The 25,328-nt window shown below is 38.2% G+C and overlaps 1 protein-coding gene and 2 non-coding genes across 4 annotated transcripts in view; all 3 read right to left on the reverse strand.

Annotated features, from left to right (window-relative positions):
- Window positions 1-1,077: 1,077 nt before the first annotated feature.
- Eif3a (eukaryotic translation initiation factor 3 subunit A) overlaps window positions 1,078-25,328 on the reverse strand; it is a 30,000-nt gene continuing 5,749 nt past the window's right edge. The window contains exons 2-23 of one of the 2 annotated variants that reach the window (XM_038319321.2): window positions 23,972-24,162; window positions 23,691-23,827; window positions 23,043-23,206; window positions 21,796-21,995; window positions 20,324-20,532; window positions 18,688-18,859; window positions 17,511-17,615; window positions 17,042-17,140; window positions 15,000-15,116; window positions 14,627-14,812; window positions 13,782-14,129; window positions 13,425-13,529; window positions 12,959-13,072; window positions 12,181-12,303; window positions 11,045-11,198; window positions 9,539-9,723; window positions 7,853-7,941; window positions 6,536-6,967; window positions 6,336-6,505; window positions 4,007-4,208; window positions 3,003-3,202; window positions 1,078-1,591 (exon numbers count right to left, since the gene is read on the reverse strand). In XM_038319321.2, coding sequence (XP_038175249.1) covers window positions 1,374-1,591; window positions 3,003-3,202; window positions 4,007-4,208; window positions 6,336-6,505; window positions 6,536-6,967; window positions 7,853-7,941; window positions 9,539-9,723; window positions 11,045-11,198; window positions 12,181-12,303; window positions 12,959-13,072; window positions 13,425-13,529; window positions 13,782-14,129; window positions 14,627-14,812; window positions 15,000-15,116; window positions 17,042-17,140; window positions 17,511-17,615; window positions 18,688-18,859; window positions 20,324-20,532; window positions 21,796-21,995; window positions 23,043-23,206; window positions 23,691-23,827; window positions 23,972-24,162 — 3,920 coding nt within the window. In that variant the 3' untranslated portion in view covers window positions 1,078-1,373. Of the gene's footprint in view, window positions 1,592-3,002; window positions 3,203-4,006; window positions 4,209-6,335; window positions 6,968-7,852; window positions 7,942-9,538; window positions 9,724-11,044; window positions 11,199-12,180; window positions 12,304-12,958; window positions 13,073-13,424; window positions 13,530-13,781; window positions 14,130-14,626; window positions 14,813-14,999; window positions 15,117-17,041; window positions 17,141-17,510; window positions 17,616-18,687; window positions 18,860-20,323; window positions 20,533-21,795; window positions 21,996-23,042; window positions 23,207-23,690; window positions 23,828-23,971; window positions 24,163-25,328 lie in introns of both variants that reach the window. The other variant, XM_038319318.2, reaches the window with a different exon arrangement.
- On the reverse strand, window positions 15,436-15,567 carry LOC119806095. Its single transcript, XR_005284127.1, has one exon. It is a non-coding gene; the product is annotated as a small nucleolar RNA SNORA19 (small nucleolar RNA).
- Window positions 17,261-17,387, reverse strand: LOC119806096. Its single transcript, XR_005284128.1, has one exon. It is a non-coding gene; the product is annotated as a small nucleolar RNA SNORA19 (small nucleolar RNA).

Consider the following 25,328-nt stretch of genomic DNA (forward strand, 5'->3'; position numbering starts at 1 on the left):
GGTTACTGTCTCAAATATAACCAATGATCTCTAAGTCTTTTGCATGTTTGAAATTCCAGTCCTTGGAAACACCATATGATTAAGTAAGAAGAGCATGAGCTCTCCCTCTTCTGGTCTGACAGCTATAACAAATTTTTAAACCACTACCTTAGTAATTTATAAAGTCACCCCCACTAAAAGTTTATCACACAAATCCCCTACAACTCTGTTGCTTTTTTTTTTGTTTTTCCTTTTCCCGACAGGTTATGTGACTGGTAAGGACATTTCACAAACTTGCTAGCTGCTACTATTTGCTTTTTGTGTTACTGTTAGGTTATTCTTTGCTACTAACAATGGTAAATTTTAATAGCATTGATAAAATTCACAAAACCTCAACTGAATACATGGACTATATATAACACCATTAACAAATTAACACTAACACCAATTATGTAAGTATTTTATTTATCACTGAAGAAAAAACACAGCAGCAAGTTCTGTGTTGGCTTCAATAAGACCAAATGGTTATTACTCTTTAACACAGCTACTACACTCCAAAATTGAAGTCAACACAGTCATCACTACAAATTACTTGTTGAAATAATCTATCCTGAAGAAAGGAAATTAGGAAAAAGAATTTAAACAATTCCTCCAAACCACACATTTATAAATATTGTCATATTTAAAATGCTTGAAAGGCATGAATTAGTGGGAAAGCAGTTTTCTTTTGGCAACAGAAAAAAAGAAAGAGCAGCAGTTTACCAAATGCTCTAGGAACCCAAAGCTGTCCTGTCCTGGATCTGCACCTGAGCAGTGCCATGATGACTACAAAATGCTTATACTCACCTCTCTCAAGTAGTCTACAGAAAACCCCCTTGCAACCAGTGTTTGTAATGTCTACTGCACTGATCAGAAGCTATAAACTGCCTAAATGTAGTTAATAGTAAATACCCAAGAAAGTATGTCCCCACTAATGATGGGAAAGCTGTCAGATCTGTTGGCCTAAAGGGTTTTCAAAATTTTAACAGAACCTTACCTTATTCCAAATTAATTTGATATTTCAAAACAAAACAAAAAGATCAATTGTATACCAAGATATAGGTGTTAACACCTGAAGGGTTCATTTTTTATTTTTTTAGTTTTTTTAAACAAATGATTGATGAAATAATGCAACACCTTAAATTCCAGAAAATGGCATGGTTTTTCAACCTCCTGTGAATACAGTGCATGATCAATCTATTATATATGATTAATACAAGTTCATGCTTTTTGTGTTATGGTGAGACAACATTAAAGAATTCAGTTTAGACCGGGTGAAGCACAAGTGTAATAACCCTTGACTGTGACCAAACCTATGGGAGACGCCCGTCCGTCTGACTCCGCCGCCTCGGGCCTCAGCGCCGCACCGTTGTCCATCCGTCTTCATCTGTTTCATTCTTCGCACGACGAAGGGTCTCCCTGTCTTTCTCAGCTCTCCAGGATGCTTTCTCTTTCTCACCTTCTCGTTCTCTCTCTCTCTCTCTTGAAAGAGCTGGGGGAGGAACACGACGAGGTAGATCCCGCTCTTCAGTCCGATCATCTTTCCTGTCATCAGCTCGTCTCCAAGAGCTTGCTAGAAAAGTTTAAAAAAAAAAAAAAAAGTCTTAAGTTTGAACTATTTTATTGGTTCAAAATAAACAAGTGAAGCTAAGGAAATGCCCACCTTAAACTATTGAGAAAATCAACAATGCAGAATCACACTTTTAAATTAATTTGTTCACATTTTAATTTTTTGTCATTTCTGACAAAAATCCTTTTAAAATATGAACTTGTAGACATAATTGAAAAATTGCAAACAGAAATCCCTGGCCATAGAAATATCTTAACAGTTACAAGCTAAACAAAGGATAAAACTATCAGAATAAAAATGTCCAATAGAAAGAATTTTTGGCTCTTGAATTTAAGTTATAGTTTTAATACTCTTCTGATCCCGACAAGTGAGCAAACTGTTAAAAAACCATGTAAGGGCCGGGCGGTGGTGGCGCACGCCTTTAATCCCAGCACTCGGGAGGCAGAGGCAGGCGGATCTCTGAGTTCGAGGCCAGCCTGGTCTACAAGAGCTAGTTCCAGGACAGGCTCTAGAAACTACAGGGAAACCCTGTCTCGAAAAACAAAAAACAAAAAACAAAAAAAAAACAACATGTAAGGAAAGCACGGAAGTACAACGGACATCTTAAACTAACTAAAAATACTTAAAATCTGTTTGCTGCAAGTGGTGGTGGCAGTGCTCACCTTCAATGCCAGCACCTGGAAGACAGAGGCAGGCAGATCTGAATTCTAGGCCAACCTGGACTACAGATTCTGGGACAGCTAGGGCTACACAGCGCAACCCTGCCTCAAAAAAAAATCCAAAAATAAATAGATATAATTTAAAATATCGTTTAGGTGTTTACAGTTAGGGATGTGAGTGAGCACCGATCAGAAAACAGCTTTCAGGGAGTGAGTTCTTTTTCTCCTACGTAGGTCCCCAGGACTGATGTCAAGTTGCCAAGCAGAGCTTCACTTACTGAGCCATCTCACCAGCCCCAAGTGTCTCTGCATTTACACGCCTGTGCTCGTACACCAGGACCTTATACAGTTAATACTGTTTCTCCATTCTCATTTACACGCCTGTGCTCGTGCACCAGGACTGTTTCTCCATTCTCATTTACACGCCTGTGCTCGTACACCAGGACCTTATACAGTTAATACTGTTTCTCCATTCTCATTTACACGCCTGTGCTCGTGCACCAGGACTGTTTCTCCATTCTCATTTACACGCCTGTGCTCGTACACCAGGACCTTATACAGTTAATACTGTTTCTCCATTCTCATTTACACGCCTGTGCTCGTACACCAGGACCTTATACAATTGATGCTGTTTCTCCATTCTCACCAGTTTCTGCTACTTACCGGTCAGTCTATTGTACACACCTGCCTTATACATGAGCTGATAACTAAGTGCCACAAAACTGTTCATTCTGACACCCAAAATGTCTCTCTACCTTCTTCTCGCTCTGATCTGAGGGGAGGTCCTCTCCGGTCTCTATCATCTCTTAAATCCCTTCTTTCTCTCAGGTCTCTCAGATCACGACGATCATCTCTTTCCCGACGACGGTCATCCCGGTCTCTATCATCACGGCGACTTGAATCTCGCCAGCTTGAAGATTCTTCTGCTGGTCCTCTCCTCCAGCCACCTTCATCCCTGTAGCCATTTAAAGTAACAAGTTCAGCTCTTGGTAGACTACATGGGTAATTTGTAAACAACACACCGGCCTTGTGGGTGGTGGTGCATACCAGTTTGAGGCCAGCCTGACTACAGAATGAGATCCAGGGCTTCACAGAGAAACCCTGCCTCAAAAATAAATAAATAAATAAATAAATAAATAAGTAAATAAATAAAAAGTTAAAAGATAAAAAATTAAAAAAAATAAAAAGTATGGGGCGGGGGGACACGAACACACATAACACACCAAATCCAGTTTATTATTCTGAGTTTAAACTCCCAACACCTCAATCTCAATCTGGTATCTAAGGCGCCTAGACCACTTCACCTGTAGTTACTTAAATGAGATCCTACAATAGCACAACCCATACTCCTAGAGCTAGATTACTAGCCACATGAAGCTGCTGGCTGCCATGCTGGACAAAATACAGAGAGCTTTTACTGCTGATAAAAACCGGGCGTGTTGTCAACAGACTATAAATCTCAGCATATGAGTGCTGGATAAAAACTGGAATTCAGGTCATCCTAAGCTACACATTAATACTTCATCTTCTCAAAAACCAACAAAAAAGGATAATTTAAAGATAATTAAGATAATTCATTACTCTAAGAAACAGGAGTAGTAGACACCCAGTCTGGTCCATTTACCTGATAAACAACCTGCAGGCAGCCAATCAGAGTTAAGCTCCCTCCACAGCCCCATTTTTTCACTTTCTAGATGCTCTGTTTATCTAAATGGTGCATAGCAAAGTGTATGAGAACTATGAGTCGGGTAATTCCAACCTGGGTCTTCTGAAGCGATCCTCCCGGTCCCCATCTCTCTCTCTGTCCCTTTCTCGTTCAGGGTCCTTATCGTTCTCCTCTCGATCTTGACTGTCTCTATCTCTCTCTTTGTCTCTATCCCATTCACGTTCTTCTGATGGTCTTGATTCTCGAGGTGGACCCCAGCTCTCTTCTCTAGCCTTTTCTTTCTCTCTCCATCCACCTATTTTATAAAAAGAAGCAATTTTATTTTTAAATCTACGGATTAGCAATTGTATGTTTGTGTGGTATTGGGGATTTACCGTAAGACCTTATGCATGCTAAGCAAGTCATCTATCAACTGAGCTCATCCCTGGCCTTTATGAAAATATCTTAGCATCAATTCACCATCCTAAACAAATTGAAGATACTCTTATTTCAGTAAGAAAATTTAAACTAAATTCATGTGTGTGCTGTGTGTGTGTGTGTGTGTGTGTGTGTGTGTGTGTGTGTGGCGCTGGTCATTAGCAATTTTTCTAAATTATGTATCTATAGGAAGTTTAAAGTCTCGATGTAATGTTTGATAAGAGATTATCAAATATTTCTTGTTGTATACATTGCCAGTATAAAAATCTGTTCTAATTGTATTACAGAGTACTCAGTTAAACAGAAAACTTCAGAGTTTCCTGGGAATGACTACCCCAATTATGAATTTATACTCTGTAATATTTTATCAACGACTTCTTTCCTATTCCTGTCCTGTGACATTTATCCCACCATCCAGTTACAAAGCAAGGATAAATGCTTTGATTCTGCCTGGTGTTTCGTATAAAAAGCAAAGAAGCCAAAGCAAGCTAACGTCTCATTGGTGCACTATAGCTACAAAGCTAATCACCACTGTACCTTACTTTCATATCAAGTGAGTAACAAACTATAGACTTAAATCCCACTTATATTAACTTGCTTAATTAATCCTTGCCATAATTAAGTCAATCCTAACTATTGTCAGATTCTTGAATTTTCTGTTCCAAAGACAGGGTCACTCTATGTAGCCCTGGCTGTCCTGGAACTTACCATGGAGATCATGCTGGCCTTATATTCACAGAGATCCTCCTGCCTCTGCCACCAGAGGGCTGAGATTAAAAATGTGTGCCATCACACCCAGCCCACTTACAAATAAATATTTATAATCTCAAATTAATACTTGTGGCAATTTTGCAATTGCTCAGTTCAGAAAGAAAAGTAAGTTGTCTTCTGACATGAAATACCAGCTCAGGTTTGCTGCCCTCTGACTCACAGAATCAGCTGTTTTAACTATAAAAAATGTCCTTTTAAAGGTCTGCTTATTTAGTACTGTGATTTTTTTACTCCACTATTCAAATGACCACAATAGGCTGAAGTACTGTCTCAAATTTAAGGGGAAATGCATGTGTTAGACAAACTTTGTTCAATCATGGGTTACCAAAACTGCTGGCCATGGATTCACTATTTCAAATCAGTACTGTTTTGAGCAAAGTGATTTAAACAGAAACACATCAAGAGATAAATTATATGTTGATGGATGGCAGAATAATAGAAAGGCATCTAAGCTTGTATTTCTTCTAGGATTTCTCAGTATTCACAGCAACTTTATAGGACACATCACAATTTACTAAGAACCTACCATACTGCCAATCTCATCTGACACAAAGCATGGAAATCTAAGGTCACATAGTTCAACAGTGGAATATGGCCAAGATTAGAAAAGATAAAAAGGTTTGCCACAAAGTCACAACTAATAAAAGGTGATAATTAGATCTAAACTCAGGAAGGACTATTCTGGGTACTGCAAAAGGAACTGGGAGTGAGGAAAAATGGCAGAAGCCAGTTAGCAGGGCAAGAAGAGCTCAAAGAACATATATTCAATTTCAATCAGAGGGAACACAAACGTGGGTGGATTTAAGGGTCCTCAAAAGGCAGACTGAAAGGGGCTGGAGAGGACGCTCAGCGATTAACAGCACATTCTGTTCTTGCAGTTCAATTCTATATACCCATGTCAGGAGGCTCTACTTGCCTTCACTCTATCTCCAGGAGATCAGATGCCTCTGGGCTGCCTCCATGGACACCTGCATTCACGTGTACATACCCGCACACAGGCAATTTTAAAATAATGCCACTTTAAAAATGAGATCCTGAGTATGATCCCAGGGTGGACGGGACAAATGAGAGTAATTTTCATTTAAAAATCATTGTACAGGCACTTGAAGAAGAAAAAACACCTACCTACATTTAAAAAAAAAAAGATATAGTACCTGTCATTTAGGCCTACAATTCCATTCTTTACACACCAAATTCCACAACAGCATCTAATTTTTTAAATATGAAATCTTACCTGGCTTGACAAATGGTCTCCAAGGACCAGGCCTTGCATCGTCACCCCGTCTGGGAATCCTGTCATCGTCCATATTTCTCCAAGGCCCCCGGTCATCATCCGCACCTCTCCTGGGAATCCTATCATCATCAGCATTCCTCCAGGGTCCTCGGTCTTCATCCATGCCCCTCCTGGGACCCCGGTCATCATCCATGCCCCGCCTGGGACCCCGGTCATCATCAGCACCACGCCAGGATGACCGCTCATCATCAGCACCTCCTCTTCTCGGCCCCCGGTCCTCATCCATCCCACGTCTAGGTCCTCTGTCCTCATCTGCTGTCCGCCAGCTTCCTCTGTCGTCATCCGTGTGACGCCAGCTGCCCCTATCGTCATCACCAATTCGCCTGGGAGGTCTGTCATCATCTGTGTGACGCCAGGAAGGACGGTCATCATCTGTTCCTCTACGAGAAAATCTATCTTCATCGGGACCACGTCTAGGCCCTCTGTCATCATCCAGGCCACGCCTGGGGATGCGATCATCATCTGGTCTAAGAGAAGATTCTCTCTCTTCATCATCTCCCAAGCGCCTCAGTCGATCCTCATCTCTCCTGTGAGGCCTGTCATCATCCCGAGTTTCTCCACGTCTCCAGTCCCTAAGGAGCAATAAGGTACAAGCTTTAAAAGCAAATTTTTCAGAAAGCATATGGATCCTTGATTTCACTCATTCTTCTAAATAACTAAGTCTAAATTCATTAGGTCTGGTCCTTTAAAAATGTTTTCCAAATAAAAATTGTACAAAATCCAGCACCTTAGCAAATAAGATCCTGAAAACAATTACCTGTGCCTTCCCAAGAGCACCTATCAAATTCTATATCTTTTATAATGAACTTTGCTTGAAACTGAACTTCTACTTAAATAAAGCACTATTTCTACCAATAGTTATTACCATAAAAAATAGTTCAATAACTAAGCATGTGGTGTCTCCCAGTATTACAAAGATTAAAGAATATATTAAAAAACAAAAAACTGTTCAACCTTCTTAGAAAAATGTTATAGACAGCTCTTTTTGGGGAGAGGTTTTCTGTGTAGTCCTAGATGTCTTGGGAACTCACTCTACAACAGGCTAGTCTGAAACTCAAGAGATTCGCCAGTCTCTCTGCCACCCAAGTGCTCGGACTAAAAGTGTGTGCCACCACAACACAACACATTTCATTCTTATTCTTTGAACTCAGTGCTGTTGGGATCTGATGGTATTTCTCAAGATTGATATGGGTCAGTCATCAGAGCAATGTTGAAGGAAAAAACAAATATAAAGAAAAGTCACATTAACAGTAAACCCAGGCATAAACTTGCAAATCCAACACTTGGGAAATAAAATAAGATTAGGAGTTTCAAGGTTATCTTAAAGCTACACAGGACCATGACCTTGGCTCAAATAATACATGAATCTGCATATTATTCTATAATCCCAATCTGATTTTTTTAATCTACATATCAGGATCTAAGACAAGGCACACTGTTCTCATGGTTCCACTTACTTCTCTGGCGGGCCTCTCCTCCACTCAGAGTCAGCTTCTGGTCCTTTCCTCCATGTGCCTTCTGAATCTCTATCTCCCCACCGAGAGTCCTGGACCCACAAAGCAAAGAGGCATCATAGTAATAAAAGATACAATGCCAACTACTAGAGTTGTAACAAGCATTTCATGCTTTCATTAAACAACCTCAAGATCCTAAAAAGAAAAAAAGATCCTCTCCTTCCACAAAAATTAAAAACTAGGGACTGGAAAGAACTCAGTTCCCAGCAGTATCAGATGCCTCACAATTTTACCTATAACTCCAGTTCCAATGAATGCAACAATTCTGTGGGCACTTGCACTTATCGGTACATGCCCACATGCATATAATTAAAAATAATCATTTAGGAAGCTGAATAGATGGCTCAGCAGTTAAGAGCACTGGCTGCTCTTCCAGCGGTCCTGAGTTCAATTCCCAGCAACCACATGGTGACTCACAACCATCTATAGTGAGATCTGGTGCCCTCTTCTCGCATAAAATCATACATGCAGATAGAGCATTCATATACATAAAGTAAATAAATCTTTTTAAAAATCATTTAAGAAAACTAGAAAAAAAATTGATAGCCAGTGTTTGGTTTAAAAAGTTGCTAAAGCACAAGTATACAGCTGAAACTGTGAAAAGGGTTTGTCAAATATGTTCCCTTAGGCTCTCCGTAAATGAGTATGAACCAAAGGAAGCTAAGACAGAAGAGCAGATTTAAGGATCACATACGCTATCATTATGAAAACTAGAAAAGGTCTGGAAGAAAGTCTAGAAGGATATTATGATGGGGAAGCATGGGAATCAGAAGCGACATAGGGTGTAATTAAAACTGAAATATGAGGGGCTGGCAAGATGACTCAGCAGTTAAGAGCACTGGCTGCTCTTTCATAGAGTTCAATTCCCAGCACCCACATGGCAGCTCACAACTCTCTGTAACTCCAGTTCCAGGGAATCTGACACCTCATACATACAAGCAAAACAGTAGTGCACATAAAACAAAAATAAATAAATCATTTAAAAAAGTTTAAAAAAGAAACAGTCATAGAAGTATCCCCACTGGGTGAATGAAAGAATGAAATGTGGGAAACAGAGGCTCCTTAGTTCCCTAAGGTGCATTCCCCAGAGCTCAGTACTTTAGTTTACAAAAGCCTGACCCCATGTGAAAACCAATGTTCACAGGTAATGCCTGCCTACAACCTTAGTTTAGTCCCTGGGTGTTCCCACCCATCCTTCAGTCTGTAAGGAAAAAAAGAAAAACAAAATACTAAATTATGATTAAGTGGATAACAGACCACAAATGAGAATAATTTAAAAGATGAGAGAAACAAGTCAGTTTTTGTGTTCAAGCAATTTTTTATCACCTAGGCCCCCAATTACACTGCACATTCTGAATAAGGTTGAGATGGACCCAATTAACTCTTCCAAGTGATGGAGACACTATGAAACTGAAGTTTTTTGTATCTAGGTAGTCAGACAATGTCCAGTAGTTCATCAGGCCACAATATTATATAAGAAATTCATTGGTGACTCTACATGTAACTAAAACAGAATAAATATATAAGGGTTGGGAACATAACTCAGTTAACAGTGAACTTGCCAGATGAAGAGTCTGGATTCCCTCTCCAGCACTAAAGAGAAACCAAGAGAATAACTTCTGTACTCACCTTCCTAGAAAGTGGGTCATCACCAAGTCTCCTCTCTTCCTCTCTGCGCCGTTCTCTTTCTTCAATTTCCAGTTCCCTCTGCCGTTTTTTCCTTTCTACTTCTTCCAGTTTCTTGACTCTCTCTTGATACTCTCTAAGTTCTTCCTCCCGTTTTGCTCTCTCAGCTCGCTCTCTTTCTTCTCGCTCTGTAAAATGTTTTTCAGGTTACTCCAATGTTGATTCCCACCCATACTTTCCCTACCATCAGGGCTACTTTTCTAGTATAAAGCAGTACATGTAGAGTGGAGGTAGAATAGAGCAGAGCTGAAGAGGTGGCTCAAACTGCTCTTCCAGAGAACCTGGGTTCAAGTCCCAGCATCCACATGGCAGCTCACAGTCATATAACCCCAATATCTGACATCCTCACAGACATACATACAGGCAAAACACCAATGCACATAAAAGTAAATAAATAGTTTTTCAAAGGCAAGAATATTAAAACAAGCCAGTTAGTAGTAGTACATGACTTCAATCCCAGCACTCATGAGGCAGAGACAGGCAGATCTGAGTTTGAGGACAGCCTGGCCTACACAGTGAGTTCCAGGATAGATAGGGCTACTCAGAGAAATTCTGCCTTGAAAAAATAAACTACAACAGAAAAAAATATTAAAACAAGGCCATCAAGATAGCTCAGCAGATAAAAACATTTACACGTAAACTAACTATATACATTTAATCCATGGAACCTACATAAAAATTTTAAAAAAACTGACTCCTAAAAAGCTGGCCTCTGACCCCCAACCAGCACACCTGCCTCATATATATCATATATACCCATTAATGAACAAAAATTTAAAGAAATCTAAAATAGCTGGCAATCAACAAATAGCAGTTGAGATTCAAGAAAAACCACAATGATTTAGGATCAGTTGACACAAATCTAGACATACTTGGAAGAACTGCCTCCATGAGACTGGCCTATGGACATGTCTGTGGGGACACTTTCTTGTTTGCTGATTGCTGTGGGCAATACCATCATTCATCCCTGGACTACACAAGAAAGGTAGCTGAGCAAGTCACAGGGAGTGAGCCACGAAGCAGTTCTCCTCCATGGTTTGAGTCAGTTTGTCTCCAGGTTCGCTCCTTGAGTCCCCTAGCAGACTCTCTCGCTTCCCTCAGTGATGAACTATGATATGGAATTCAAATAAATTATCTCATCCCCCAAGCTGCTTTTGGTCAGTGTTTTGGCATAGCAACAGAAACCAAACTACAACAAATTCTTAATCTGTGATACCAGGTATACAACCACATATGTAATAATCATTAATAATACAGGATAATAAAATACCAAGAGGGAAGAAAGTATAAACTTAAGTATGTAGATATAGGTTGATAGAGGAAACAGCACCTATACATAATGCATTGGGTCATCTGTATAGTAGAGACCAATTATGCAGATTCCTTTGTTTTCTAAATAAGATCGTAAAATAGGACATCTAACAATTATGCAGTTTATCTAAAGGATACCTTTTAGCATCTGTTCTTCTGCTCTCCTCTGTTCTTCTTCTTCCTTTTCTCTGTAGTAAGTTATCTTCCGTTCTTCTTTTCGCTGCCTTTTCCGTTCTTCCAGACGATTATGTCTTTCTTCTGCTAACCGCTCTTCAAACTGTTTCAATTTTTCCTGTAATTAAAGTTATATTACCCCACAAAGGTCAATTTTGTCCGAATTATAAACCAGGAATATACTATTACACTTGTAAGCTCACAAGATCTAAAAGCCATAGAAAGTGGCCACCAAGGAAAGACAAAAGCACAATCTCTAAAAAGGTAAAGAAATTTTATCAGTGTGTCAAGTTTTAAAATACTGAATTACACTTAACTAAAGCTAACACTGGACTGAGAACAGAGTGCTTTGTCTGGCACATCTGCGGCCATAGGTTCAACTCCCAGCTCTAGTCCCTACCTCAAAACAAAAGAAGAAAAAAAAAGAAAAAAGGGGTAAAAAAAAACCTAGTCACATTTTATTTATTTATAACAAAGAAAATGACTATCTAAGAACTTAACAAACATCTTTGATTTAGTTCTAGTTCCCTTTCTTTTTCTTTTTTGAGACAGGTTCTCTCTACATAGTCTAGGTCTTATATGTAAACCAAGCTGGCCTCCAACTCAGATCTGCCTGCCTCTCCCTCCAAAGTGCTGCGATTAACAGTGTACATCACCATTCCCAACCCTGATCTAGTTCATTTCTAAATCAAATAGTAAAAAACCACAACTTAAAAGCACACATGAATCTGGAGTTAGCCATGGTGTGCCTGAAATTCTGCCTCCTTCAAGAGGTTCAGTGTCAAAACACACAGCATGACAAATAAGGCACCATCCCCAAAACCCACACTTCTATCAAATGAGAAAAATCAATTTTCATCTTTGAAACATTTGAGATGATTAAAATATCTCCCAACTCTTCCTACTAAAATAGTAAATAATTATCTGTTATATTTTAACTCAAGATAGATCTTGCCAATGTTAAGGGAGAAAGAATCCTTAACACACACACACACACACACACACACACACACACACACACACACAACCAATAAATAAATAAATGAAAAGAAACCCTCAAAGCTCACAAATTAAGGTTCCCTTAAGCACAAGAATCTCACCTCATAGACAGACTGCCGGGCTGCTTTGAGTCGCATCACAAATAGATCTCTGTCTTCCAACATACGTGACATTCGGTTCTTATGTTCCAGAGCTTTTTCTCGTTCTAGCTGCATTGTAGTAATCTAAAGTACACAATAGAAGAGTAGTCTCCAAAGCATTTGTTTTCCCAATTTACCCCAAAAAGATTCTAATAGACATTTTTTAAAACTAGAAACTGCTCCTTCCCCATTGTATCTTGTGGCAACAGTATCCCAGTAGACCCCCAAAATAGAAGGCAGGGACAAGAGTCCTAGGACATTAGTGAGAGAAGTTTTGAGCAAAACTATTTAATTATATTGGAAGTTAAGGCAAATTGTCAGATTTTCTTCTCAGCCCAGCGAAAATACAAAAGACCCCAGACTGTCCCAAGTGCTACTTGACCTTCAGCATTTTCTACTTCTACTTAGTCTGAACACTTATATTTGAGAATTACCAAGAAAATTCCAATTTATCCATTATAAAGCAGGAAGAACAAAAGGCCTATAAATCTCCAGGTACAAGACTGACTGCAGGTGCCACAGGGCCCCACAGGGATGCCCTTCTCTCGTGTACGCGCACACAAAGCTGTGACTTACAGTTTCATATTAAATCTTTATTGTGAATATTGCTCCTTCCAAACTATTAGTAAACAATTGTTAAAAGCACAATTTCTAACAAAAGAATTTAAAAACTGTTTCATTGGCAGACTTATAACTTAGTTTATATAGTATATAATACCACAATGAAATGAAAGCTTACTCTTTCTTCTTCTTGTTGTTCCCACAGGTCCATATCTTTAACTCTTTGCTCCTCATAAGCACTCTTTATCAAAGGAATTTCTTCTAAACGCTTAGCTCTTTCAAAATAGTCAATCTGAATGGTATGAAAACAAATGCAGTTTTACAAAGTAACTTTTGTTTTTATGATTTTAGAGACAAGGTTTCACTATGTAGCCCCAACTGTTCTAGAACCAGGCTAGCCTCAAATTCAGAGATCTGCCTGCCTCTGCCTCCCACGTGCAAGGATTCAAAGCATGCACCACCACCACTACCCAGCCAGAATAGCTACTTAACTCATGTAAAAAGATTAACAATCCCATTAGGCAGGAGGATCATTTAGAAGACAATTTGGAGAACTTTTATTAAAACTAAAAAAGCTTAAAAAAAAAAACCACCCAAAACAAAACAAAGCCCTCAAGAAAAAAAAAATCCACCCTTTCTTTTACCTTCTTTTCTTGATTCTTCAGGCGTTCCTGAAGTTCCTTCTTTTCTTTCTCCAGTTGTTCAACCTGTTTGGCCATGATAAAATCTGGATCCAGTTCTTCAAGGTCCTGATGGCAACACAAAGGCAGAATGGTCACCACAACATTTTAGTTTATATTTACTTGAGACAGAAACATTTTAGCTTATATGTATTTGAGACACGATTTCTCTCTATAGCCCTGGCTGTCCTAGAATTCCAGCCTGCCTGGTCCACCTGCCCCTGCCAACGCCTGGCTACAAATTTTAAAGATTAATTTTAACTATAGGGAAAAGTTGCCTGGAGGTCCCAAGTGTTGATGAGTGACTGATGTGCTACATACTTCAATGTCGATGTCTTTGAATGCTTTGGCACCCAGTTCTGTCTTCTTGATCTGCTCTAACCGCTCCCGAACAGTCTTCTTTTTGATTTGCTCATGTTCCTGAAGAATTCGTTCCTTTTCTCGCTCTTTTGCTTCCTGGCGCAGCCTCTCTTCTTCGGCCTTCCGTACTTTCTGGAGTTCTGCTTCCCTCTGCTCCAGTTCTTCTTTCTCACGCTGGATATTCAGACTCTCAAGTCGCTCTTTCCTTTCCTCAATTGTCTGTCGACGAGCCAGAATCCGCTGATGCTCTTTTCGTGAATTTTTAAGGTATGCAGTAACTGCCAACTGATGCTGTTCTTCTTTCTCTTGCTTCAAAAACAAATACATTTTTTAAAGTGATTACAACTATGACTTAGTATTAGACAGCAGTAGTAAAAACAAGTGTAAAATACTAGCTTTCCACAAATATGTGCATTTAGTAAGATAATATTCTAGTATCCAAGTACTATAGCACTACAGTTATTCACTCTCTAACTAGCAATGACACAAGCTAAAACAGTATTTGCCAGTCTATTACTGTTCTCAGCAACAAATTTATTGTGTCAAGTCAATACTGACAGCTCACCAACTATCATTTAGCAAGAACACAATCACCTCAACAACTAGGCCAAGGTTTTTGTGTATGTAGTCTGTTTTGTATAACATATTACCCATTGAAAAGCAGTTCAACAACTTCTCTTGACAAAAGCATCTCAACCACCAGTGAAATCATAAAATCTCTTCCAGATTTCATCTCAAACCACATTGTGAAAGATATACAAGTACCTCAAAACTTTTATAGCTCATATCCCCCTCAAAACACATACCAGAATGTGAGCAGGCTTGATGACTTCAAGTGCTTTTGCAAGCACTGAGGACATGGCTGTGAGCTGATTTCTTATTTGTTCTGATGGCATACTTTGCAGATGAGGGCCAATTGGGGCATCTTCTCGAGTTGCATAATTCAAGTCTGATCCAAAACTCAGAGTCCGAGAAGTATGATCAATGCGAACCTTTGAAAATTAAATTATCAGTAACCAAACTTAAACTTACAACTGCATTTGAGAAGAAAATTATCACCCAAAGTTAATAGAAAAGCAGTGAGAATTTGCTAATTAGACTTAAAAGGTTACTACTGTATCAAAAGCAGAGTTTCAAATACCTTCTAACCAGCCACCAGTGCCTCCTTATAGCACATACCTGCAGGTCACAGTGCCTGGCTGCATCTACTATGGCCCGTTCTAGTTGGAAAGCATCAACAAAAGGAACCAGAGAAGTCAAACGAGAAAACTCAATGCTCTGATAAATCTGAGCCACCTGCACAAAAAAACACAGGGTTAATAATAGCTCCAATACAGTCACAATTTTTATGTGCAATTTCATGGTAGCTAGACAAAGCAAAAATTATGACCACTGTCCAGAAAAGGTTTAAAAAAAAAACTGAAGTTTATGCAATTCAGCACAGCAGTAGACTATGGGAACTGGAGTTTCCCAAGGCTCCGAATCATATGTTGTACTTATTATACATAACCATCTTCTAATTCCCAGATTCATAAAATCAAAAACCATTAAATGGCCAAATATTTGTAGATAAAAGCCTACTACTTACCTAATATAAGTACTTCTAATGTTTATTTTTTGTTTGAAGGAGACTGGCAGCATTACTACATACAGTTACTCTGCTAATTAACCTTCAAGTATTTGTATAGCACATAAGAAATAACACTGCTCACATATTCAAAAGAAAGCAGGTCAATGAAATGTGCAACAATATTCCCTCAACAAATGAAAATAAAGTACAAAGAACTTACACCACCAATAAACTGCAACACTCAACCATAGTTATGACATTGAATTAATATGACAAAAAAATACCAATGTCAGTGTAAGCAAAAGAAAATAGACCACCCGTCCATTACTGGTTAAGATGCTGTTAATATAGTCTTCTCAGGAGCTGCTAAAGAGTTAATTACATAAACTGTGTGACTAACAATATGTATGCTACAGGAGTCTCACTCACATGCAAAGGTATATGCATATTAAGTGTTTGCTGCTCTAACACTTTCTAATGGGGAAACCCTAAAGGAGTTCCAGTGGCAAGAAATAGATGATTTCGTTACTATTATCTGAGTAAGTAGAACTTTCAGACTATGAAAAGTAATGTACATAAAATTTTAAAGGAATACAGGAGCCCTATATTAGCAAGGAAAACTCAGGGTAGGTGCAATGATGCACACCTTTAATCTCAACACTTGGAAGGCAGAAGCAGGCCAATCTCTGTTGATTTCAAGGCCAGCTTGGTCTACATAATGAGTTCCAAGATAGCCAGAGTAAACAGCGAGACTGAGTCGACTACTGATGTGGGAGAGTCTTCTGTTTGAGTTGATTTCATTGGCTAATAAAGAAACTGCCTGGCCCATTTGATAGACCGCCCCTTAGGTGGGTGGAGTAGACAGAACAGGAAGAAGGAAGTGAGGTAGATGGCTCAGTCAGATGCCACGCCTCTCCTAAGTTAGTCAGACTGCCGTGCCTCTCCTCAGAGAGAGATGCCAGACACAACGAAGCTCCAGCCCAAGATGGACGTATGCTAGAATCTAAACGGTAAGGCACCACTTCATGGTGCTACACAGATTATTAGATATGGGTTAATCAAGATGTGAGTAAGAGGCTGAAAATAATGGGCCAGGCAGTGTTTAAAAGAATACAATTTGTGTGTTGTTATTTCACGTGTAAAGCTAAGCATGCGGGAGCAGGGCGGCGGGAATCCGGCCCACAGCTCATCACTACAGACTACAACCCAACACCTAAGGAAAACTCAGTCGTATTTGGCAAATAAAGAGAAGGGAAGAAGAACAGCTGTTAAGTCATTGACTCTGTTTCAAAATTACAAATACAGAAATTGAGCAGAAGTGGAAATTGGGATGGCTTTCACTTAAGTAATTCTAAACTTTTTTTTTTCAGTTTTATCTTCAAAATAAAGAATGAAGGGGCTACGGAGGGGAGGGGAGCTTTCCAGAGCCAGTCAGCCTAGCTATTTTTCAGCTTCAGATTCAGTGACAATCTCAAAGTACAAGATAGAGAGTAACAGATAACAGAGGAAAGACAGGCAATGTCCACTTCTGGCATTCACATACTTGTGTGCACATATACAAAGCAAGTGTGTGCATACAAATATTTGCAATAGTGATAGAGTCAAGGACAGAAATTTCACTTTCTCCATAAAGCTTTTGCTTGCATTTTACCTGTTGCAGAAGGCGGAGTATGGTATTGTTCTGTAGTTGTGGTACATATTGTTGCAATTCTGGTTCCTTTTCAGGTTGTTCCCTAACCCAATTTAATACCTATAAAATCAATTATATTGAGAAAAAAATTCATACACAAATAGTTCAGATTCTTTCAACTTCTTATATATACAAATAGTACATAATATAAAGATACAAAAATCATCAAACACTATCAAAACTTGTTTGAAGGTGACTGACAACAGTGGCAGAAAGTCATGTTGCTAATTTACCTCCAAAAGTTTGTTTAGCACATCAGAAATATCTTTTCTCTTGATATGAAGAAAAAAGACGATAAAATGTGCACTTTTCAAAACATAGGGGAACGCTTCTTTCTTAGACAAAATACAATGCTCAACTGCAGTAATGCCAACCATGTGGTAAAGACAAAAAAAAAAAAAAAAAAAAACCCGCCCATGCCAAAGCTTACCTTTGTGACTCTCTCACAGAGTTTTAGTGGGTTGAATTCTACCTCTAGCCAGTTGTAAAGGTCTTTTACTTCCGGGACAACATATTGTAGCACATTGAATCTGACCTACAGTAAGAAAGGCAAAATGTTTAACCGTGAAAGGAAATTTTCTAGCAGAGATTTTAGACTACAAATAAAAATAGAAAATTAACTGACCTCAGTTCCTTATCAATTTACCAAATACAATACAATCCAAACCATTGCTTAATTACCCCTATATTGTTTCTACCTATAATTAACGACCCAAAAAAACACTTGAAAAGAGAGCAAAATATTAGGTAACATACAATATTTACAAAGGCTGGACAGCACAAATCACACAGCCAAAAAGGCAAAATAACAGCTTACATTTTTTTTTTCGGGGGGGGGGGGTGCAAGTTCAAAACAGAGTTTCTCTGTGGAGCCATGGCTGTCCTAGAACTCGCTCTGTAGACCAGAGCTAGCCTCAAACTCAGGGATTGGCCTACTTCTGCCTCCCATGTACTGGGATCAAAGGAGTGTGCCACCACTGTCCCGCAACAAATTATTCTTATACACAAAGTATCACAAAATTAGTAAGGCGACTCTATTGTGTACAGGGTCAAATTCAAAAAACTCAGCGTTTATTAACAGAACAGTGTTATGTTCATTTAATAGTGCTGGTCCCTTGTATCATCAGGTTCCACATACACACTCAATCAAATTTAGATAATATTCAAGAAAAAAATTACATCTGTCCTAAATGCTTTCTCCTTATCATCTAAACAACATAACTATTGTACAACGTGGTACAAATATAAGTATTCTAAGTAATTTGGAGATTACATTCCAATCTTACATGAAGTTATGTGTGGATTATATGCAAATACAACCATACCCTATTTCGGTGTACCAGTAGTTTTGATGTGCACTGGGATCTGAGACGATGATCTGAACCAGTATCATGCAGACACTTTCAGGTGTAACTGAAAATATACTTTACTCATCACATACCCTAAGTCTCCTCAAATGAACAAGATATCCACCCATTTCATCAGTGGGTCCTTGTCCAGACATCAGAAGTCTGACAATGAATCTGAATTCCCAGTATTTAATCATGAACTAAAACTTACCACAAAGTTTTCTCTCCAGAGCGATAAATGCTTATACTTATACTAACCATATCGTTAATAAGGCCGATTCGTGTGGGTGGGGCTTGAAGACCTAGCAGTGTTGCAAGGCGGCGCTGCTTCTCAACTATAATGCCATCCATATCCAAAAGCCGAGCAATATCAGTTCGCTCAGGAGTGATAGGTATGGAAAGAGTCGCCAAAAGGACTCTAGTTGACATTCTGTGGCAAACAAAGTTTTCTTTATTGAGATTATAAATATGCTTCTTTATTTATTATATGGCAGACAGAATATATACTTCATACTAATAATTCCAACATAGTACAGTATTAGAAAACTGAACCTTGAAGAAATGAATTCTTGTAAACGAAATCTCATCAACACAATGAATGTGGCACAAAAGCAGTAAAAACAAACTTCCTTACCAAAATAATTAAAGGTAGCTTTATAAACTAAGAAAAAAATGACAGGGAAAGAAAACTTAACTTTTACTTTCCTGAAACATAAGAAAGTCTGCACTTTAGAATGCTAAGCACATAGGTGCTCATGAGTCTCAGTAACACGCAGGAGTAAATGGCCTGATGCTGCTAACTAATATTGCAGCACTCATAAGAACAGTATTAACTCTTTTAAGGAAAACCATTTGATTTTGTATTCTACAAAACTAAGAAAAACAGATAGATATTAAAACGTTTAGTGATTCAAGGAAAAAAGGTGACATGTGACTTATATAGTTTGTGCAGGACAATGGGTTCAATTCTATGCTTGACAAAAGAAAAAAAAGAAAACTAAAAGAAACAAGCTATGTGATAGGGTTTGTTGTAGATTTTCCTTTTTTCCTAGTTAAGCTCATCTAGTTTTGTCCATGTGCCACCACATTCGACCTACACTATGATTCTCTTTTTAACAATCGACAAGTTGCACACTCTTTTATCTTTGAAATGTATTCTCATGATTATCTCCCAAAGAGTCTCCATTTTATGATTCACATATTAAGAAACACGGTTTTTTAACCCATATTTTTAGCACAGTACAAAAGAAATAGAAACTTTTCTTTCCCCAAGCTAGTGATGTAAGGTGTAATATTCTTGAAAAAGCAGCAGCAGTAATGATACACACAGCTCCTAGTGAGCCATGCAATTTTAAGAGTGAGCAGACCCTCTCCCTCCCCAGTACACTACACTGTTGACAGGAGGTCAGTGTAATACATCCTGACTTTAAGTTTTGAACTTACAATAGGTTTACCAGGATATAACCTAACATAAGTCAAGTGCTTTATGCTACAGTTACTGTTTTATAATCGAGGAAATGAACTTGATGGAGTTACCTAATTATACAACTTGTGCTAAGAAGAGAATCTACCAATATATGGATAGAAGGTTCACATGTTAGCATTACCTCTGTGAATATACGATTTTCTCAATTGGGTTTCCAGTGACAGGTTTTCTGGGTTCAGGAGAATAATCTCCAAGGAGAACAATGTCTTAGAGATACTTGGTAGTCACAATTAGAGATTGCTCCTGGCCCCTAAGGAACAGAGTCTAGGGATACCGCTATCAAGTTCTCGCAATGCACCACAACAGTATTAGCCAATCCAGAAGGTCCAGAAGGTAAGACACCATGGCTTAGACCACTCTGCCACAGAGAAGTTTAAGTTCATTACCACCCAACTACAACATTGTTACCTTTGCATCTCATCTTGTGTAAGATTCTTTCTCATTTCTCTAGACAGATGATAGAGACGATGAAGTGTAGACGCATGAAATAGAGCATTTCCAGATTTCCAAAATACTGTTGAGACTTTGTTATAGTAATTTGCCATCAACTGAGGCTTAGGTGGTTTTTTAGACAAGGAAAATAGCCCATGAATATCTTCCACAGCTTTGAAGGCTTCCTAAAATGTACAAATTAATCACTTCACTTCATTTAAAAAGGATCGAATACCAATCACTTTCTTGAAATTAAAACTTACTATAAATAATAGAAAATAAAATGCCTAACATGGTTTTTATTTCTGTCTCATAAATCTGAGAAATTTTTAAATTTACAAAAATGCTGTCTTTAAATTTTTCTGTTTTGTTTTTTAAGACAGGGATTCTCTTTGCAGGCTTGGCTGTCCCAGAATATTTTTCCTAATATAATCACGTTTGCTTGCCCTCTACACGTAGTAATTTAAGACAGGTGTTCCTATAAAAAAGGAAAAAATACTATGGGCAAGAGCAGAAAATTAAATCACATTTTTACTTTTAACTCTCAGTTAAAGGATTTCAACTAAAAACTGCTATTTTAGTTAATCCTTTGTAATTTCAATAGGCTTTTTTGTTAAATATGAAAGTCTTCAAGTTATAAAGCCACAAAATGATGTGACTATAAACTAAGGGGAAAGGGCCAGGAAGCTTTTCATCACCAGTGCCATCTCTAAAGTGCAGTATATACCATGCATGGTGCTAAAGCAGCACTTCTCCAAACAGAGAAAAGGATATGTCATTTTAAATTCTCATCATCAACAAATGCTCACAAAGTACAATAAAGTTAAAATGTATTATCAGATTAATACAAAATTATGAGGAAACTGCTATTTAATGCTGTTTGTAGAAGGTAGAGATGTAATCAGTGGACAAGCTTACCATTTGAAAGTCTACGAGTTTAACTACTGACACCAGGAGTTTGGGAGATTTAGCTCATTAAAGTGCTGGCCTACCAAGTCAAGACAAGGCCCTGGGTTTGGTACCTAGCACAGAAGAGCACGCACGTATAAACAGGTACTAATCCCTGGCACTAAAACCAAATGAGGAGAGGAAACATCAGCAGCAGCAGCAACAGGAACAAAAATACCTACATCTTTTAATATTTTTCTTTATACTTCTTTCATCAGACTACCCAGCTCAGAATGGTACCAATCATAGACCAATTATAGAGCCACATTTTTTGCAGCAGTCATGATGCAGGGTTTTGTTTTGGCATAGAATAAAAAGATATGATTTAGTCCAGATTTTTTAAGTGATTAAAAACTGACCTCTGAACTTCCTGTCTAGAACTCTTCCTACTGTCAGACAACCTTAAATTCTCACATTACCCAACGGAATTAACGAGTATTGAGTAAATACTAATACTCAAGGTGGAGAGGGAATGGAACAAAGCTAACAGTTTAACTTGCCTGCCATAGTTCCATGCTGATAGCACTGTCCAACTGAACAAGTCTGGTTTCCAAATGCATGGACTGGCTCTCTGGATTGTTAAGATTGATTGCTGTGCTTTGGTTATGGTGGCGCTGAATCTGAGATAAGTGCATTCGCAAATTGTCACAGAGCTTGCGGAACTCAGCCTTCCGAGTGTACTGGAGGCAGAATTTGAAAGCTGTAAGCATAATTGTCAAACAAGAATTAGATATTTTGTCAACTTCAGTATCTGAGTAAGTTTAATACACCATATATTAAGATCAACTTTAGCAAGACCAACTAAGCTCACCATTAGTCTTAACTCCCTCACGAACCTATACCACCACTCTGAATTCTGAGCAAAATAAAAGACATGGTCATAAATCCTGGCCCAAGATATGGTTCCCAGAAATCTACAAATATGAAATGAATAGAATTTGAATTTAGGAAAAGTCTCGGGAGCTGGAGAAATGGCTCAACATCTGATTACTCCAGAGGACTCAAATTAAGACTTCCTAAACCCACATGGCAATTTATGGCCATCTGTAACTCCAGTTCTAGGGAATCCAGTGCCCTCTTCTGGACTCTGTAGGCACCAGGCATGTATGTCTATATCATAGACAGTCAAAACACCCATACACAAAAAATAATAATTCAAAATTTGAAGGAGTCACCTTCAAAAACCTAAGCACAAAAGTTGCTAGGCTGAAATACAATGAACTTACATATCTAATGTATATAAATTCAACATGCTTTTGTACTAATGACAACTATGTAATGAGGATTTACTTAACCTAATTTCAAATACAGAAACAGAGAAGCACATGAACTACTTGTTGTTCCATCAAAATGCACATCTATGCAATTATCAGAGTACTTTTGGGGGACATCTTTGTTCTTAAAATATCTCGCTGAGTGGGGGTGGCACTGAAGTCAGGGAGTTGGCAGTAAGAGGATAATCAAGAATGAAGACTAATAACATGAAAATATACAAAATAAAGCCTAATGCTCAGTGTGCTTAACTTTAAAAAGCAGGAGGGGGCTTCAAAAGTCAGTAGAACAATTCTTAAACCTGTAAGACATATCTCTTTTTCAGCTATTTATGCAATAAAGATCAATTTCATTTCACCAAGGCTAAAACTAGTTGTTTTTAAAAACTATAGAGAACGAGTTGTTAATGTACAAAAATCTATTCTAAAGTCAACTTTTCAACTCAGTTTATTAACATTTCACGCTGTCATTTTACCTTGCTGGGCGATATCATGGTAAAGGCGCTCTACTCTAGAATTGTTTCGAAGAAGGTCCAAACACTGCCTGTATGATTCCCACAGGAACTTGACCCAAGGAGTCAAAAGCAATCTGTCAGTACGATCTTGAGTGTCTTCCCCGCTTACTGCACTTAAGAGAACACTACAAAGAAAGTGCATTGAAAACATTTTAAGTAATTTTCTATTTTATTGTGATGTGAAAGCCCAAACCAACAATGACATCCTTCCCACAACCTCATATATACTTTGAGATGTCCCTGAATTCTCTCAGTCTGTAGTACAACTGTTTAAATTTTATTGCATGTTCTATTCTAAGGTGTAAATTTTAAATATTACTTACATGGTTGGTGAAGTATACATTTTAAGCTTCTAAGCAGTTTTTCTGATAACCACCTATCTTCAAGTAGGGGAATTATAGTGGCCCATGAAAAAGAAAAACACTGTGCTGGGCAGTGGTGGCACACACCTTTAATCAGAGCACTTAGGAGGCAGAGGCAAGTGAATTTCTTTGAGTTTGAGGCCAGCCTGGTCTACAGAATACATTCCAAGTCAGGTGTCTCAAAAACAAACAAACAAACCATTGTGCCAACTATCAAAATACTTGCGAAGGCATTAAACTCACGTACCTCTCAGGAGTCTGAATATTATCCAGATCTTCTATATCTAACACCATTTGTTGGGACTCTTCTTTAGCAGCTTCTGTTTTTTCCTCTGCTAATTTCAAGTATGCCCTAACAACATCTTCTAAAGATTTAATATTTACCTACAGGAAGAAGGAAAATGAATTACTTTTCTCCAATGAACTAAAAGAATGTTTGAAAAGCAAACTGAGATAGAAAACTTAAAGGTAAATTACTCTAAAAGTTATTAAAAGTCTTTAAAAATACAAAAAAACTGAGCTCGGTACCTGCTGACAGATGTTCTTATATTGATATAAACCTTCCTTAGCCAAGTGGCTCTTACGAAGATCCACACACAGTTCCAAGTATTTCAACATAATTGGCTCGTGTATCTTTTGCCATGTTCTGTGTTTCTTACTTTTCATAACATCATAAAGAACATCCAGTGCAGGTTGCTTTTTGCCAACCTCAAGAAATTCTGGAAAAGAAAATGAGAATTGAAATTAGCTGTACATACTACATACAAACCTAAATGACAGACCAAGGAAATAGCTCAATAGCCCTTGCTGCCAACCCTGACCCTCTTGAGTTTCATCTTTAGAATCCACATGGTGGCAGGAAAACCCACTCTTGTCCCCTTAACTTGCACAAATAGATGTAAAGGAAAAACTTTTTAAAATCTAAATCTTGTCCCTTTACTGATTTAATGTTCTAACTTACTCCTAACTTTTTCTTATGTTTGGCTTCTGATAACAATCCCATAATCATCCAACATATAATGATGAAAAATTAGTATTATCTCAACATATAGTATCTATATAGAGCTCAGTGATTTTAAAATTCCAGAAACTAAAGTCATGGATGGGGGGATATCTACCCAGTAACTGAAAGTGTAATTATGACCTTCATCACATTTCTATGGATGATTTCATTTCTGCTAGATTTTATGAAGTAGAAAAACAGTAGATTTTTTTTTACTATCTAAGGTCAATTGACTACATTTAAATGAGTTTATTCTCAAGGAAATCTAATAGTCTTGAAACTGGATACTAAGTATTCCAATGTTGTCAGTTGGTATCTCTGATCTGATATAGGTCTGAGCCTTTCCACACAAATTTTGCAATCATCTACAAAATAGCTTGCTAAAATTTTGACTGGGATTAAACTGAAGTTATAGATGTGAGTTTGAAATGTGACAATCCAAATGGGTCGCATACACACACCAAAAAAAGACAAGAAAGGAATTCATGGGTCTGGAGAAGATGGCTCAGCAGTTAAGAGAAATGTCCTGTTATTACACAGATCTAAATCCCAACACCCCCATGAGGCAGCACACAACTGCTTGTAACTTTCAGCTCCAGGGGGGGATAGATACACAATGCCTTCATCTGGCTCTTCCAGAATTTTACACACACACACAGACACACACATACACAAATTTTTTTTTTTTGGAGGGGAAGGGTCAACACACAGTGGCCCAGCTCAAAAATAAAACTTAAAAAAGAAAAAGGAACTGCTGAGCTTAATGACACATGCTTTAATTCCAGCACTTAGCAGACAGATGCAGGTGGATCTCTGAGTTCCAGAATAGCTACACAGAGAAACCCTATCTCGAAAAACAAAACAAACAACAGCAAGAACAGA

Source organism: Arvicola amphibius, chromosome 1 (assembly GCF_903992535.2).
Source record: "Arvicola amphibius chromosome 1, mArvAmp1.2, whole genome shotgun sequence".
Taxonomy (NCBI): Eukaryota; Metazoa; Chordata; class Mammalia; order Rodentia; family Cricetidae; genus Arvicola; species Arvicola amphibius.